At 34.6% G+C, this 17,865-nt stretch overlaps 1 protein-coding gene across 1 annotated transcript in view; it reads left to right on the forward strand.

The window, feature by feature from the left end:
* Positions 1-17,865, forward strand: part of LRRIQ1 (leucine rich repeats and IQ motif containing 1) — a 101,267-nt gene that overhangs the window by 33,625 nt on the left and 49,777 nt on the right. The window contains exons 17-18 of the mRNA XM_050970114.1: positions 1,690-1,809; positions 17,508-17,597. Coding sequence (XP_050826071.1) covers positions 1,690-1,809; positions 17,508-17,597 — 210 coding nt within the window. The remainder of the gene's footprint in view (positions 1-1,689; positions 1,810-17,507; positions 17,598-17,865) is intronic.

Raw genomic sequence — 17,865 nt, forward strand, 5'->3', positions numbered from 1 at the left:
TAGAAGCAAAAATTTGTTAATGTGTAGCTAGCATATTAACAATGATTTCCATAAACTTACTTAATCCATTTTTGAACTTACTTTTGTATTTGACCCCTACTATACATTAAAGGGGTGCATTTAACAAATCTAAATAGTGATTAGTATGTGCTTCCTTTCATTTGCTTCAAACATGGTAATTCCCAAAGAGAGTATGAAAATAAAAGTGATCTATTATTTATCTTTTGTGCATATCACAGATTCTTAGATTTCTCAGACATCCATGCTTACATCCACCTTTCGTAAATAAAACTTTCGTCTGTTTAGTCTCTTTTCACATTTCTCTGTAATTCTCTTTATCTTTTTGTTCCTCTCTGAACCTTTGCCACAATCTGTTACAATCTTTTTTAAAGAAGCAACAAGAACTGAATTCTGGCAGATAGGCAGATATAGAATCAATTTGTACAGTAAAAAAGGGGCTTTTTTGTTTCTTAAAAACTACTGTGTGTAATTTTTCTTTTTGATCATGACTGAACATTGATGCTGGTGCTTTCATAGATCTGTTAGCAGCTACATCACAATTTACCTTTCTGCATATATCATTAGGATTGCTTTTCTCCTTTGAATCTGTAAAAGATAATTATTGCCTTTGTTGAACGAAATTATTGCCATTTGATCACTCAGTAGTATCAGGACATTTTATCTAGATCCTTATAAAGGTCTGTAGAAAAATAGCAACAATGAAATTATAAGAAAGCAGTTCTAAAACTTTTAATAATTTTATATTTTTTATTATCAGGAACTATGTGTGTAAAATAATAACATTTTCAATAATTTATGGGGTTATACAGACTTTTTCTAAAAATTAGTAATGTAAATGTTAAACCAGGTTATGAGATTTACCCTTCCTATTTTAGTGCCTTCATTGCAGAGCCATTAAAGGTGTACAACACCACTTCTTTTATGACAGTGAGAATATTTTGTGTGGTGTTTTGAACACTTGGGGCATCTTGAATTCTAATGGTGTCAAATACTGATTTGGGGAGAAGTTGCCATCTTGTATGCAGTTTTCTTAATTCCATCTATCTCATTGTGATCTCCGAAGTGTTTGTGCTAGACATGATTCCATGCTTGGCATCTGTTCCTAACACCCTTCCTAGTTTCCTAGCACTGTAATTCCTAATGTGCTCCTTTTTCTTAGACATGATTATGCTTTCTGGTAATATTTTTTTTTAAGTAAAGACCTTAGACAGTTGAGAGAGAGTAGCTGACCTAGGTCAATTACATGAGATGTCTCCAAGAATTGCTCCATGTATACCAGAGGACATTTAGTACATCTGTATTTTTATTCTCAGTAATTTGATTGTTGGCACTCAGGTTTTTCATGTGTAAGCTTTCCTTTCAGTTTTTAATAGTCCCTGAAGGAATTGTCATATAATTAATTAGTTGACCCAGGTTTGTAGTTGAGGGAGTTGCAGGATTCCTTTCTGCTTACTTGTGGAGAGCCTCTTGAGTACTCTAAGCTTTAGACATATGCTGGCATTTAATTTGTCTTGTAGTTTTAAATGTCACATAAAGTTCAAAAAACAGATCATTGAGCTATTAAACAAAGGCCCAAGATGTTTTATATTCCTAATGGGATAACATAGGGAATCTGAATTTGGGTTTGATCTATGGCTGTGTATAACATGCTCTAAATTTTTTGTTTAGGCATTTTGGAAGGGTTGTCTTTTGAGAAAGAAACTGGCCAGTGCTCTTGCAGATGTTAAAAGTGATGAATTGGAAGATGAATATGAAGAAATAAATGTGGATGCTTTCACGTTTTCTGAAGTAAGCACAGTAATTAGCATAAAGTCTTCACTATTCTTCTTAAACAATCATGTAGGTGTTGGAAATAAAAAATATGGAAAGCACTACCAAGGCTAGAATTAACACATTGGGTGTCCAGAAATAAAGAAGCATTTCTTATTTATAGCTGATTTAAATTTATTTGTCTTGGATTAACTGCTTCCTGCTCTTTGAGATGCTCTGGTACTTATTCTGCTATTAATGTCACACCCACTGTAGAATGCCTTATATTTTTACAGCTGAAGGAAAATCAAATGAGAATAAGGAAGCAGTTGCTTTTGTTCCAAAATGCTGATCTTTTTAGTACTTCAGTAACAAATTATAATTTCAGTAATATTTTAATGTGTATTTTGTTCATTTTCATGATAGAATGAGATCAAATTAGAAAATAATTGCAACACTGAATGTCAGCTATATTCCAGTAAAAAGAACATATCCCCAAACCAAAAGGTGAAGTAGGCTTATTATCTTATGTGTAGTGTGCTAAAAAGATCAGAGGTTTAAATACAGTCATAAATTACGGTATGGTTAAATCAGAAAAAAAAAAAAGAAAACAAACCTCACACTTAGCAGCTCTGGTATGCCAAATAACCAGAAATTATTACTAGATATTTTTACAAGTTATATAGAGTTAGAAGTGCTCTTTCAGTTTCAGAAGGATTGAAATTGGATGAGAAGCTTCCATTCTAAAAAATAAAAGTGGGCTCTAGAGGAATTTGAGGAATAACATAACATTTAAAACCGAATTTAACTATACTTAGGTAAAAAGTGAAAAATGTCTATGGAATCAATACTGCCGTTCAGTAAACAAGAAGAAGAATCTTTAAAGAAATATTTTCTTTATAGCCTCAAAAGACAATCTATATGGGGAGTTCTAGACACAGTATGCATATTATTTAGTAAGGCAGCTGTTGATGAGTCAACTATGTACTTGTCTGGAGACCTGCTTTCTATAATTGCTCACATTCATTTGCTGCCCTTTCTTTTTTTATTTTTAATGGTTTCAGGTAAAGCAAAGAAAGCTAACAGCAATGTGGCCTTTTGAGACCTGCGAGGATATAACTAAGATTTTTTTCATGAACCCTTGTCTCTGAATGTGCTTATTCAGGTGCTGTGTCTTTGCAATAGCCATTTATCAATATTCCACTGTAATGTTGCAGAGGAGATTGATGCAGTAACCCTGCTACTGGCAGGACTAGGTCCCATTTATAATTAGATGTTTGTATGGATCATGGAGTTATGAAACCAAGAATGCTGCTGGTTGGTGCAGTGCAGTTTACAGTTGATTGGTCTTTGGTCATCTGATACCAGGCTTCCTTTACCAGCTCCTCCCCATAGAAAAGAGCTGGGCTTTCTATGAAATTATTGCCAATGAGTTGATGACTTAGGGAATTTTTTTTCTTTTCTTCTCCTTTTTAGCAACTATTTTAAGGTACATTTTTAGAATTACTGCTTTATTTAAGAGCATGCAAAGGGTTTGAGGCAGAAGTTCCCAGAATCATTTGGTAGATGGGAAATGTGTGTGTGTAAACATAAAGATCTGGCTTAAATTTTAGGATTTTTTTTATTTTAATTTGAAATACATATACAAAACAGTTTCATTAGTTGGTGTTCTCTGATCCCTGGCTTCTTTCTAAAATAATAAAAAGCAGAACGTTGAAGGTTTTATTTCTTCACACAGGAAGGAAGTATCTGTTCGTATGTTACTGAAGGAAAATATCCTGTTTTGAATTACTCAGCCAGTAGGCCAGAGTTTTACACACCGTAATTCAGTTGAGCCATTCATGTTTCTCTCTGTCTGGCCCAAATAACCCTGTCATGTTTGGTTTTGGGGTTTTTTAATTGCTTAACTGAAAACTACACAGACAATTCCATCTTTCTGTCAGCAAGACAATTGCATTTGGGCAGGTGTTCCTGAGGCCAGGGAGAAATGGAAGGGATGGAGAAGGCAGGAGAAAGAAGCCCAGCTGGTTTCAGAGAGATTTGTACTGTATCACCCTCTGCTGTTGCTGCACTTCTTTTTTCTTTTTTTTTTTTTTCCCAAATTACTACTGAGTTTATCAGTAATTAAATAAAACATGGATTTAGGGAGAAATTCTCAGGAAGTGTTTACATTGAGATGATGACAGGTGAACCACGAGCTGGCATTTTAATTTGCACAGCAGGCTCAAAGGCTGAACTGTGGACTGATGTCAAATAAGTTACTCAAACCCTTAACTTCTTGTAATGAAAAATATAATGGCATCTGTTTTCTACAGAGCAGTGTATATGATAAATTTACAGTGTATGGGTCTGTGAAGTATATTTTTTTTTTCAGTGAGTGATTATTTCAATGTTCAACATTGATGACTGTAACTAGAATTATACCCTACAATATTGATCATATTTTTTCTTTTTTTTTTCCAAATGTATATATTGTCTGTACTGAAAAGCTGATTTTGAGAAATGTGTGGCATAACTATACTAGGCATATAGTATAGGCATCTGCTTTGTCTAGCCCAGACTAGTTACTCAGTACTAGGTTGTCTGCTTCCATGTGTCTGTAGCTCTTTCATTCTCTGCAGTTGGGTAATACCAAATCATGTGGACTTCCTACTCCTGGAGAAACAAGCAGCAGAAACTTGGAACAGTCTGTACTTCCTATTCCTTCCTTTCTGGTCTCAGTGTTTTATAGCAAAGTGCTGAAGCAGAGCCAAGTAATGACACATGGTATCAGTGGCTATCTGTTGTGTCTCAAACAAGTGTGTGGGGAGGAGTACATATTGCTGGGTTAAGAGATCCCATATGCTAGGGCTTGAAGGAAGAGAAAAATATTTGGATACCATTTTGTACTGCAGATTTCAGTGTTGTATAGGGCCAGTGAAATGAGAGAGAAGGGCAGAAAAACCTTTCCTTATTGGAAACTGATACAAATATCTAAAAGCTTTTTGAATAGTTCACTATTTTGTGTTGTGGTGGTTTAGGTTTTTCTTATGCTGTTATGTAGGTTCCAGTCATTATGATTTTATTCAGTGTTATCTAACATTCTACAAAATCACTACTGTGCAAGCTCCTTTGTGAACCGTTTGTAAATATCACTGTGCAAGTCACTAGGCATCAGTCTTCACAAAAAAAAATGTGCAATATCTTTATTGTAAACTCAGTGTACCCAGTGTTCCATGGAAGGTGAGGCTGTGAAACATCATGGGGGAAACGTAAGTCTTTGACAAAGATCTTCATTTATGCCCATTGAACAATAGTAGATTTTTACTACAAGCTAAACAACATATCCCAGGAAGTATGTATTGCATGTGATTGGGCTAGAGAAATGGGCTTTATCTTTCTAACAATACCATGAATACTAGTCATTTCATCTGAACCATTGCTGATACCTTCTTGTATTCATATCAGCTCCCATACATTGCCAAAGCCATTCAGAGGCAATTGATGGCAGTAGTGTTTTGTGTCTGTCTGATTGTGCAGTGTCAAACAGGCTATCCCAGATGACATGAATGATCTGGCCAACAGATGTTTCACAAAGTATGAGCCTGGTATTTAGTGATATCTTCATGTCTTTCATGTGGACTTTGGAGAATTCCAGCCTACATGCTCCAGAAGGCTGATCTTAAGGCAACCTTTCATCAGCAGTCCATCCTTGTAGCAAACAATCTACAAGGCAGAGCTCACTTTACCTCTGGTGGATGAAATCTGACAGCACATTTGCTTGACACAACTCTTACTTCTGTACCATCTAAATATTGTTGTTTGCTTGATGTAAATATGATATGAGCCAAATGCAAAATGTCTAAACTTGCCAAGGTGTCAGAAAGCTGAATAAATTAAATATGAGGAGTTTTTAGTCTTTATCCTGAGCAATGACCACTGAATAAATTACCATTTTCTACACTGAATAAACGTATGGACACATCTTATTCTCATCAAGAGAAACATCAATATTGATGATTACATGGCACACCAAGTAAGTACTCTATCTTAAAAACTTCATTTTTAGTTTAATTTAAATAATTTTAGTCATACTTTTTTAAAAAGAAAGTTGTTTTATAAGTTGCGACCAAGTTAAAAAGAAATCCATTACTGCTCTGTTCATCAAAGGAGATAACACTCTTGCCCTGAGACAGTGTTGTTCTTTTTCTGAGATTGATTATGTAGATTTTTTTTAAATCCAGCATTTTTGACAGCTTTTAAAATTGTTGTTCAGGAGTTTCCTACTCTTTTTTTTTTTTTTTCCTTTCATATCCATGCTCAGGCACATAGCCATTCCTAATTTTTTGCTTACCTTCCACAGCAGATAGGTAGCAGTTTTATTTTTCTTTCTTATAATTTTTTCTTTTCTGGGGGGTGGGAAGAATAAGAACTAGCTCATGTGTGCTAACTCTTAATAAGTAAACAGAAATTAGAAAAAAAAGTTTCCTCGTGTCTCCCATCTTTAATTTTCTTAGCACATGTCCAAACTAGACCCATATGATGTGTTTTGTTTGCTTTTCTGATAATCCTTCATAATGTGGTTTGTCTCAGACTGGGCACTTACGATTGTGAGCTTGTGGCAGTGATAGCTGTTTTCTGGCTAGTGCCAGGACATAAGTGTAGCCCATGGATTAGAAGGTCCCCATAACAGTTCTTGTATCTTGACACCCTTACGTATGTCTAGCTCCTGTAATTGCTTATGAATGTCAGATCAGCATCCAGCTTTTCTGTATTGTATGCTGCAAATAATATGAACAATTTTTCGTCTAATTTCATGTGAAGTTACAGTGTTGTAGGAAAGTGTCTGTTGAAATTTTCATTAGATCCATACTCTTCTTTTAAAAAGGAGGGAAAAATATCTCTCCTAAGAAATATATGGGAGGTTCAGTCCTTTTTCCATGAGCGTTTCTCAGTAATCTCTTGATATGTCCCTTCTGCTTCAGCTGCTGTGTTAGTAGGTTGCATGCCGTTCATCGTCGGTGGCATCTGCAGATGCATAAAACTTCTACCTTTTTCAGCAGTGCTGCTTATCTCATTTTCTAGTCATCTCAGATAGTCTGGGCTTAGAAGTAGGTTTTGCAGCCAGTATCTGAAAAAATAAACACAGCCCCAGCTACTACAGGCTGTTGCTAACACTCCAGCTTCACAGCTCATGCAGGATGCCCCTGGTTGCTTTCTGACATTCTACTATGAGATCTCCGTTCTTCCTACCACCTGAAATGCTGTTAATCTTTAAACCTATCTTCATCACTTGTTTCTATCCAGTTCTTGGCTAAATAGCCAGATTCAAACAAATACTTCCCAAAGGATAGCCTCCTAGTTATGCATAGCACTACGGATAGATAATTTGGATCCTACATGTAGCAAATGGTGTAGTATATTTCTAAATTATATTTAGCTTCTCTGACATACCAAAGGATAGCAATATCATAAATTGTAATTCGTAGTCTTATATCTCCAAAGGCAAAGTCAAGCATCAAAATTGAATAAGCAAGGCAAGAAATGGAAAAACGTAAGTGAAAAAAAAAAAAAGCTTTAGTTCTTTGAAGTTTCTACTCAGTACTGTAGCCTCAAAGGAAAATCGTTCTAAGCCAAAATCATCATTATAAGTAGAATCAATAACACAGTCATACTCAGTCTCAGTGAGTACATCTCCATCTGGAGTCTCTTGAAAGCTGAGCTAAGGATCTCTAATCATTGCAGATGTCTTCCCTAAATTCTTTAATTTTTGTGTAATGTTGAAATTGATGTTTTGGTATAGATATAGGTTGTGTTTAAAATATCTAGTTAAAGATCTAATATTTAGCATGTCCACATACATTGATTTCCATTGAAAGAGATTTTTTATTATTCCCTATTTATAAATTTCAGGAGCTAACCTATTTGATTTGTCTGGGTTCTCTGAGAAGAAGCCATTGATTCAGTGAATATTGTTATTGAGTTAAATTGCAGTTCTTATGTGGGGGACCAAAGAGGAATGTGAGGTGTCAGCTTCTGTGATGCTCTGCACTTGAATCTCTGCATGTCTCATGGCCTGGGGCTTGAAATCCTTTGGGTTTAGCAGAAAGCAGATGTTATCCAATTGCAGCACAGCTTAACTCCCCTGAACATATGCAAGTCCAAGGGAACAGATAGGATGCATCCAAGGTGGTTGAACAAGCTGTCTGGTATCATTTTGAGGTTATTCTCTATCGTCTTCGAAAGATCACAGCAACTGGGGAGGTTACTGGGGACTGGAAAAGGGCAGACATCACACTCATCTTCAGAAAATTGAAGAGGAAGATCCAGAGAACTAGAAGACATCAACATGATCTCATTTTCTGGGACTGCTTGGAGTAAACAGATTCAGAAGCCATTTCTAAATCCATGAAAGAAGGTGATTGTGAGAATCTAGCGTGGGTTTACCAAGGACTCGTCACCTTCATTGTTTTCTGTCCCAAGGTGAATGGATATTATGAATTATTATGAATAAGAGGAGTGCAGTGCATATTGCATGTCTTTATTTTAGCAAGTCTCTTAAATATCTCCCAGAGTCTTATTCCCTAAATTTATTGAGATATGGGCTGGAAAAGTAGACACTAAGGTCATTGGCAAATTGACTGGACTACCAGGCTCAAAGAGTTGCATTTCATGGTGCAAAATTACACAGTCATAATTACTGGTGGACAGTAATTAATGGAGCCCATCATGGATGGTAGGGGGACCAGAACAGTAAGAAATTTAATCAGCTACCTGTCTGATAGAACAGAATGCAATCTCAGGTGTGCAGATGACACTGGATTGAGGGCAGTGTTTGGCATGCTGGAGGATCAGGGTGTTCTTAAGAGCAGCCTGCAAGGGCTAGATAGACAGGCTGACCAGAGCCTCATAATGTTCAACAAGAGCAAGTGCAAAGTCCAATATATGGGCAATACTGTTGGCTAGTCTGAATTTCTAGGCAGCAGTCTCAAAGAAAGGGATGTGTAGTCATAATGGAGTTTCCATGCAATGCTTTAGTTGATAACAGTGTGTGCAAAGAATGGTAAAAAACCCCAAACACCTCATATGCTATAATACAGTCTTAATTTAGCTAAAAACTATTTAGGTTTTGTCTAGTTTGTCCTATAATAGAGTGGGCTAAGGAATTCCAAATGCTAAATACTGTCCTACTACTCACTGTAGTATTTTTTGACATGAAAAATACTTTAAAACTTTTTTTTTATATAGAAGTAGAAATAGCTATTGATCATTTCATAAACCAGGAAAACATCCCAAAGAATCAGCCTCTTTCCAAAGAGTATCATTACATGTCCCGAAAGATTTAAGATGTTGAGAACAGAAGCATGAATGCACAAATTTCAACTTGCAGATTCATTTGTGGATAATTTATTTCAAATAAAAGAGACAGTGCTAGAGACATATAAGGAAGACAATATAAGTCAAGCTGAGAGATAATTTAGATGTACCTCTTTAGAATTAAGGATTTTGTAGTGTAATTAGAGGTTAGTTAACAAAGATTGCAAAAAATCTTTGTTTATGACTTAGCCCTTCTTTGCTCTTTAGCTTCCAAAACCTTTTTTTTTTCTTCTTCTTTCTGAAATAGGGACTTTTGAGCAAGAAGGAAAAGTTGTCTTGAAATTGAATCTAATCTTTCATGTGACCTGAACTTTGAAACATGTTAAAGGTTAAATGACTACAAACTTATGACTAGTCTATTTTTTTATTACCCTGTGCTTCTGCAGGACTTCCTTTCTTTAGACAAAATTGCAAGCTGAAGCACAGCTTTCTTTTCTGTTGTGTTTTAGTAGTCATTATCTAAGCTGGATAAAACATTTTGGGTTATGTTCCTTCAAAATTCTTTAAATGGACAGTATTTAAGGGGTAGGGTTGAGAGGTTCCTTGGCTGTTTTGGGGTTTTTTTTAAGTTTTTAGCTCTCTGCCACTTGAAAGTTTTGTTTCTTTGTTTTCATGGAAGTAGAAAAACTTCAGAAAAGGTTTGTAGAGATATAGCAGCAAAAATTTGTGTCATATGCCAGAGTCAGAGAGGGGAAGTCCTGAAGACTCCTGTCATTTTAATGGGGATAAGGAATATCTGGGGTCTTAGACCCATTTTGAGGAGTGGATTGAAGGTTCCAGGAGCTTGGTGTTTATTGAGATGGGTGGAGGTTTATATCTCAGATTTTTCAAGCGTACATTTCTGATGCTTACTTGAATCATGTCTAACCTCTGAAGCTGAAGTTACCATTTATACATCTGTATTTTTTATTCCTGTATTCAAAGAAAGCACACAGAGCTTCCTTTGAACTCTGTCAGGAGTAAAATAAAATTCATTTTTAGAAAAGTTTAGGTCACCTAGGTTGTGAATGACTGCGATGAATTACAATAAGAGTCATATTTTTTTGAGATTTAAGTATGTAGATATTCAACCTTTTATTTGAATGAAAACTTCTGTGGTCTTTGAAATTTTCATTGTTCATTTACTTTTCCACAATAAATTCTTCTCATTTTATTTACTTTTGTATTAATACATTGGTACATGTATGAATATAAGTATACATACACCACACACACACACACACACCACTATATATATATATATATATATATATATAAGAATTTTAGAGAACAGCTAGTTTTCCAAGCTTATTAAAAAATTAGGAAAATTTACATTATACAATAAAACTTTCTATAATGTTTTTGTTCACAGAATGTGATTTTTCCAGTAATCATCAATATATCATTCTTAGAAATGGACAACTCCCCTTGTATTCTCATTTTCCTACAAGAATGTACTCTAATAATTAACCAGTTTTTGTAGGTGTATAAAATCTCTTGAGGTTAATTAATCATTGCAGTGTTTCTCTGGAATTCATATGATACTCACTACTTTTTTTGACTTGAAACTTTGTTCAGTTTCAGCAGTCATAAGAATGCAGCTGTACCCAGATTTCTTTTCTAATGTATATATATTGCCTAATATAAAAACAGGGTTGAAAAAGAAGCATTGCCAAAGGTTAAAATAACCTTTATTAGTGAGCTAACCTATTTATCTTCAGCACATAAAATATGTGAAAAATACTGGAAGACAAACTCAGAGAAAAGGAATGTTTTTCCTACTGCTTTAAGTTCAGATATATATTTTCTGTAAAATGTGCATCCTCTAAGCTACCTAATTAAAAATAATCAATAATGTTTTATAATGTTGTTAAATACATTTATGTGTAGATTTAAAACAGTAGAGTTTAGGCTGAATTTTTGTAGTAGAGCAAGTAGAATAATATTGCAGCTAATAGAAGATTCAGTTGAGAAAGTTCATATCTGAAGTTTTCTTTGCTTTGGAAGTTATTTATAAAGTCTGGATCTGAGCTGATGTTCAACTTCCTAACATTGAACTACGCTTTACACATGAACTTGAGTTTCACAGACAAACTAGTCCATAGAGTAATCTGATTCCTCAAAGGAATGGATGAAAGAAAAGGCTAAATACACAAATATATTCAGATCTTTAATTTCAAAGGAAGTTTTCAATCACAGTCTATCAACAATATACAAAAGAGCATAGAAAAGTGATCTGGTTCTTCTGTTTCAGCTATAAGAGCTAAAAATTCGTGATTTCTTAAGAAATTTGTAAAAACTTATTTAGGATTTAAGAGAAGAATTTACCAGCAAATACTCAGGCCTTGTCAGAAATAAGTTTAGTTTAAAAAGAAATGAAATATGTTTTCCTGGACTAGCATGATATTTAAATGAAATATCCTACAAAGTGAAATATGTTTGCCAGGAACCAAGAGAGAAAGTTACAGCTTTCTGCCAGATGAAAGACAGTGCAGTGGGCTGGCTGGGAGTATCTAGAGGGTTAACCTTCAGCATAAGATCCCTTGGCCTCACCACTCCCCCTCCCCACTCTAAGCAAGTATTTAACCTAGAGGATGTTTAACATCAGGAAAAGTAGTTCTTCATGTGGAATCTATTGCCCCAAAATAATTTTTGTAAGCTTATTGAAAATAGTCATAGAAGGATGTTGAAAGTTTTGCCTTTCATTTGTCTTTGCTTTTCCTTTTTTTGTTGTCTTTTATTGTCAGTGAACTAGACTTTAGCTGTACTATTCAAATATACTCCCTAAAAACTGGAAATTAGGGACATCACCAGCCTGAAGAACTTTATTCAAATTTGTATTCTATAGAGAAGACTTAATGGAAAGATTAATTCTGATTCATTTATTTGTTTACTCTAATTACATTGTATTCTTATAGAAAACAAATTTGTAACATCTGTTTGAAAAAGGGTCATTCCTCCTAAGGATGATGCTAATGGCCTACCTCACAGAGGGGGAGCAGAAGTACAGAAAAACGTATTGGATAAAACCAGGGAGATGAACGGGAAAGAAAAGTGAATCTTTCTTCAAAGCAGAGTACTGCTTTGAAGTACTATTTCTATGAAATTCTAATGTGGAAATACTGTTTCTGGTAGAAGATTCTTTTCTTTTTCCCTCTCCATTCTTCCTGTTAGGTTATAATGATCAGGAGCCAGTCATTACTCTTAGTTCATGGTATGTTTTGGATGCTAGCTTGCTTCTGCTTGTCTATATTGTCGTGTAATTTACTTGTTTTTTTCTTAAAATACTATATAATTAAATGCACTATATAAATATCAATTTTTTTTTTCTAAACCATTGCTGTCCTCTAAATAGTGCATGAGTCAATGAGGAGATGGAAGAAGAAAGGAAAGAGGTATAAAGAGTTAGTTTCCCTGATTTTCAAAGATAGTTTCACTGTTTTCTTAGGCAGCGATTCTGAGGTCCATCGCACTTGGGGTATCTTCAGCTCCTGTGGTGTCCAACATGATGTTCTTTTGAAGTTAATCTACACCACTTCAGCAGTTACATCTTCTGAGTCATATACATGATTTGCATTCTTTCTAGGTTGACATATGTCACCGTTAGGTCATATGTGACATACACTCACGAGATCGGGGTCCAAGAAGAAAAAAGTTTTTATTCTACATGTTCTCCATTTATATACTCTTAACAAAGCATGATCTTAAGTCATTAACTACATCACAATAACTTATTATATTCCTTGGTGCAAAGCAATCAGCATCAATATAATTGGTAAAAGTTTTACAGAAATTTAATAAGGCACATATACACATCTACTTACACACCTAGTCTAGCTTGCCAAAATTCTCATGTATCTTTTCTAATCTGTTTCCATGCTGACGGCCTTGTCTTCTTCCTCGCTATGGATACACCCAAAAATCATCAAGTGTTATTTCTTCTGTTAACTCAGCTTTGCTTGCAGGCCAGCTGTCAAGCCCCTCCACAGACAAGAGATGACACGGCAAACATGCTGACCAGATAGTTGCATTTGTCATTAGAAAATAGGTAACTGTTTTAGGGTGAGGAATATTTGCCTAGATTTTAGCAGAAAGTCCTTAAACCACCAGTTTCCAAGGTTTAAAGAATGGACTAACGGAAGGATTGTCCTCATCACATCCAACTTTTTTCATTCTTTCCATAAGCAAGTGCTGCTGAACTCTTCTGGAAGCAGAGTACTGATGTAGATGGATGTTTGCTCTGACTGGAACAGAGTTGTTAGATGTCAAATGCCAGCCTTTCTTTTCAGCCTGTATTGTTAATGCCTTTTTGCATCCTCTGCTTCAAACCATAGTGCAGCTTCAGGAACTGGTTTGGTTTCTATTATGCTCTTGTGATCCTCCTTGATCTCAGAGAGATGAAAGGCAATATGTGATGGCATTATTCACAGTTTGGACAGTTTCTTGTAGAAGTGCTTCAAAGCCTGAGTGTAAGTTTGACACTGTCCTGAGAACTGTTTTTTGTTCATGGTGTAAATATGACTCAGAACAGTCCTAATTACATGTATAGTAATGATATGTTATAAAAGATTACTTAGCTCCAGAATGTAATCCAGAGCATATAAAAAATGCCTTGGATTAGATTTTGTAAATAACGTTTGCACTAAAACTCGATTTTTGGGCAGCTCATTCAAACCCAATTAAAGTTAGCAGAACCATTCTCACTCACTTTGCTCATTGTAGGATTAAATTCTGTTTCTGAGACTACACAAGTTCAATGCTTGATGTAAATAGTCATTGCATTTTGCAAAGGAAGCAGTTGAGTAAATACTGGAAAAATGAAGGAGGAACAAAATGAAGAAAGCTATATTAATTATGCCATGAAAAAAAATCCCTAAACCTCCAGAGTTTGGTAATGAGCTGCACAATCAAAGGAGGAACCCTGTAATAGTAGTGTCTCAAAGGATAAAAAATACATTGTGAATCAGGATAAAAAGTTCTTGATCCTGATGGATAAGTGGAAATAGCTAATAATAATAAAGTTTCATTATTAAAATTCAGAAAGAAAATCCTAATGCCAAATAGATTCATGCCTCCTTCTTCCTGAAGAGTGGTATCACGGAGAACTGGATTGAGTTTAAAAATTGAAAAATTGGTTTCAAATGGGTTAACAAAAAAAAAGTGGAAAAAAAAATAGAGAGCTCTATGTGTGTTTTGTGTGTTTGTAAAACTTGAAACTTAAATTAATTAATACAGATCTTTTTGAAACAAACTCTGGAATTAGAGTCTAAAGGATACAAAAGCATAGAAGTTATCTTCAGGTGAACTAATATGTGTTAAATAAACTGTGTGTGATTGACACATATGTGTAAAGCCACATTGTATACCTTGCATTTAGCAAATTACTTAATTTGGCTTTAGAAATAAATACAAGTATAGCACACCTATAGCTGTTTGTATACACCATACAGTCAAAACCTGACATTTTATTTACTTTGTAATTCATCTCAGATTGTTGGTTTTTAATCTTAGTGAACAATATCTGTACAAACAGATCTGGTTTTAAGCCTTAGGTGTTGGTAAATCTGTCATAAACTTTTCATTAGGACTGTTTCTAGGGAAGGTGTGGGCAAATGTTTCCTGAGCTTAGTGCTGTGAAAATGTCCAGGCAAAACATAATAGAAGGGAGTGTTTGAAAATCAATTGTGTTTACTTTTGTGGACAAAGCAAACATCAGTGTGGTATATTTTTAGATTGTGCTGTACATTTATAGGAGTAAAAGATGTACTTAATATTAAATAAGTTGTCTTTTTTTTATTGTTGTGCATATTTATACCTTTAAGTAATACTTTTATCTTTTTAGTGATATTTCTTTTCAACCCTTAGGACACTGAATTACATTTTATAGGCTACAAAAGAAATAAAACCACTACTACTACTAAATTAATAAATAGCAAACACTGGGCTAGGAAAATATTAGTGAGACAAGTTTTAAATATTCAGAGTTCAATTGAGTTATGGTACAACTATAAAGCAAAAGGATTCAATCAGTGTACTTCTAGATGGTTCTTGTTCCAAAAAAATTGACTACATCTTTGGAGTGTTATTTCTCATTGGGATTTTTGTTTAGGTTTTGGTTTTTTGTTTGTTTGTTTGTTTGGTATTGGTGGGGTTTTTTTTGTTTTTTTTGTTTTTGTTTTTTTTTTATAAACTATTTCATCATAGAAGTAAAAATTCAACTAGCCAGCATAGAGGCTTGGCCTGAAATTTGATATTAGAGCTTGGATAATATTCACTGCTACTGGAAGACCTTTAAATACTCAGGTAAGTAATGGACACATCACTGTACACATGGATTAAGTTGATTGACATTTAAATTGTGCAAGAAGTGGAAATCTACCTCTCTAACATGTATATTGATTCTTCTGCAAATACATGAGAAAAAAAAATTTCCAAAATTTGCTGTTTTCATATACCTGTATATACCAGCACTGTTGACTGGACTGTAGGCCCAGTCTTGAAAAATAAGTGAAAAATTCCCATCTGAAGAAATAGAAATATGATTTGCATAGTGCAATTGAGAAGTAAATTTTAAAAGCACAAGGAGGATTAATATCTATTTTCAGTGGAAGTTTTCAATCAGATGTTGTACCTTTTTCATGGCTTTTCTTTTTGACCATTCTGCTGGAATTGTTGTAGCTTTGTCTCTGCTGAGATATGAACTTGTCAGTCTTCTATATTCAAATAGTACCAATGTCACATTAATTTATCACCTCTGGGATTTGATTTACTGCAGTCTGCTTTCTGGAATGATTTTTTTTTAACGACAATTGCCTGAATCAACCAGTCAGTGGTTATCAGCATAAGAGTGATCACATCACTGAGGAGAGATAAATTTGTGGGTTGTAGATAACTGTTAAAGAATGTGATACATTTTATTTGTTGCATGCCTCTGCAGTTTATTTCTATAGATTTCATAACATACACAACTACCCAAGAGAGGAGATATATTAAAATGGATAATGTTATGTATTTATCATGAATTGAAATGTTGAGGGAAAGAGTTGTTATCTGTTAATAATGAGGGCACAGAATTTTTCCAGATTTATTAAATAAAGGAATGAAACCCAAAACATACTGTAATCAAATAACAAGGAATTCCAGAAGCAGGGAATCAATCAGATGTAGGAATTCATCCCTTTTAAGACATGAAAATAAAATCAAACATTATTTTTCAAATCTCGGTCAGAATGGAAGCAAAAAGAGTGATCTTAAAGCCACCAAATCATGTGACCAGCACCTGAACTAACCTTTCAAAATACCTGGAATATGATTCTTTTTGTGTCCCAGAATTTCAAAGGTCTTGGAAGATCTTATTCACCAATCTAAAGCTATACAAAGTCCTGTTTCCACAAACTACACAGTAAGGTATCCAAACTTAAGATCATTTCTCAGGGTCAGAAATCAGTAAAATCTGAAATATTTTATGAATGGGAGAAAGAGTCCAGTTTTATAAGTAGGCATTTCCAAAAGAATGAACCCCAGGCTCTTTGCTGTTGAAGCAAGAAGAACCTGAATGACTGAGCCCTGTAAGTCAAGCCAAATTCTTCAGTGGTATTTACTTACTGTGTGGGAGTGATTTGATTCTCTCACTTATCAGAATATATTGAAAAGACATCATAAAAACCCTCAAGGACCTATAAGAAAAACAGGTCATATACAGGTTGGGTTTGAAGCAAAGTCTAGAGTTTATTTTTATGAAAGAAAACTGAATTCTACCTTAAAGTGCTAAGGACACCAGTTAGCAACTAATTCTGTCACTCTTCATTCCAACTATTATTTCAGTTTCCCATTTAATCCATTACATGGGAAATAAAACTGGATAATTGAAGCATATAGCATTATATAGCATTTACTTTTTAACCCCCAATTTCAATGAAAATTACTCACCAGTTCAGTTCGACAAAAACAAGTTTGACAGAATCAGGCACTTCCATCTGAACATAAAATACTCAGTCAAAAATGTCACACAAAGCTCTTCATATTCCTTATGCCTTTAAGTATCTTAGGTCTGTATTTTTTCAAAGTTTGTCAGTCTTTTATAATAACTTGGGTTTACTAACAATGTTGGAATAAAATTACAGGAATTTGAGAAAGAGGGGTTGCATCTCATGCAAAACCAACACCCAAAAACGACCTCCACAATCCAGAAATACTGTTGTTCCGATTTGTTTAAAATAAAACAGTACAGCACAGCATCTCCAAAGGTGCTTTGAGTCTGATTGCTCTGCAGGTGGCAGTTCTGATGTACAACTTGAAAAGATGTCCAAAGTATGTAAGACAATTTAAAAGAGACTTTGCAAAAGTTATCAAAACTAAACTGATTTTATCAGTGCACTATTTGACTTTGCTCATTCATGCAGGCTGCATTAGAGAAGGAATGGCTAACTCTAGATTCCACCCGTTTCCCTTCAAAAACACTCCTGCTCTCAAACCAGCTGCACTGGCCAAAGGTAACATGTCACAGAAACAACTTAGTCTTCAGTCTTTATTCATTCTTTAAGGATATGCTATTCTGAGGTGATTAATATGACAGTTTAGTGACTTAAAAACACAATTACTTTTAGAAGTCTCAGACTTCCTCCTCATCTCTAGATGCAATTTTTCTTTTAGATTTTCTTTCATTTGCTTATTTTACTTTGTTTTGGATTTATTTCAGCGCTTTACTTCACAGTAGCAGAAAAAAAGATGATGTGCTTCATCTGCACATTTGGCAATGGA

This window comes from Serinus canaria, chromosome 1A (assembly GCF_022539315.1).
Source record: "Serinus canaria isolate serCan28SL12 chromosome 1A, serCan2020, whole genome shotgun sequence".
Lineage (NCBI taxonomy): Eukaryota > Metazoa > Chordata > Aves > Passeriformes > Fringillidae > Serinus > Serinus canaria.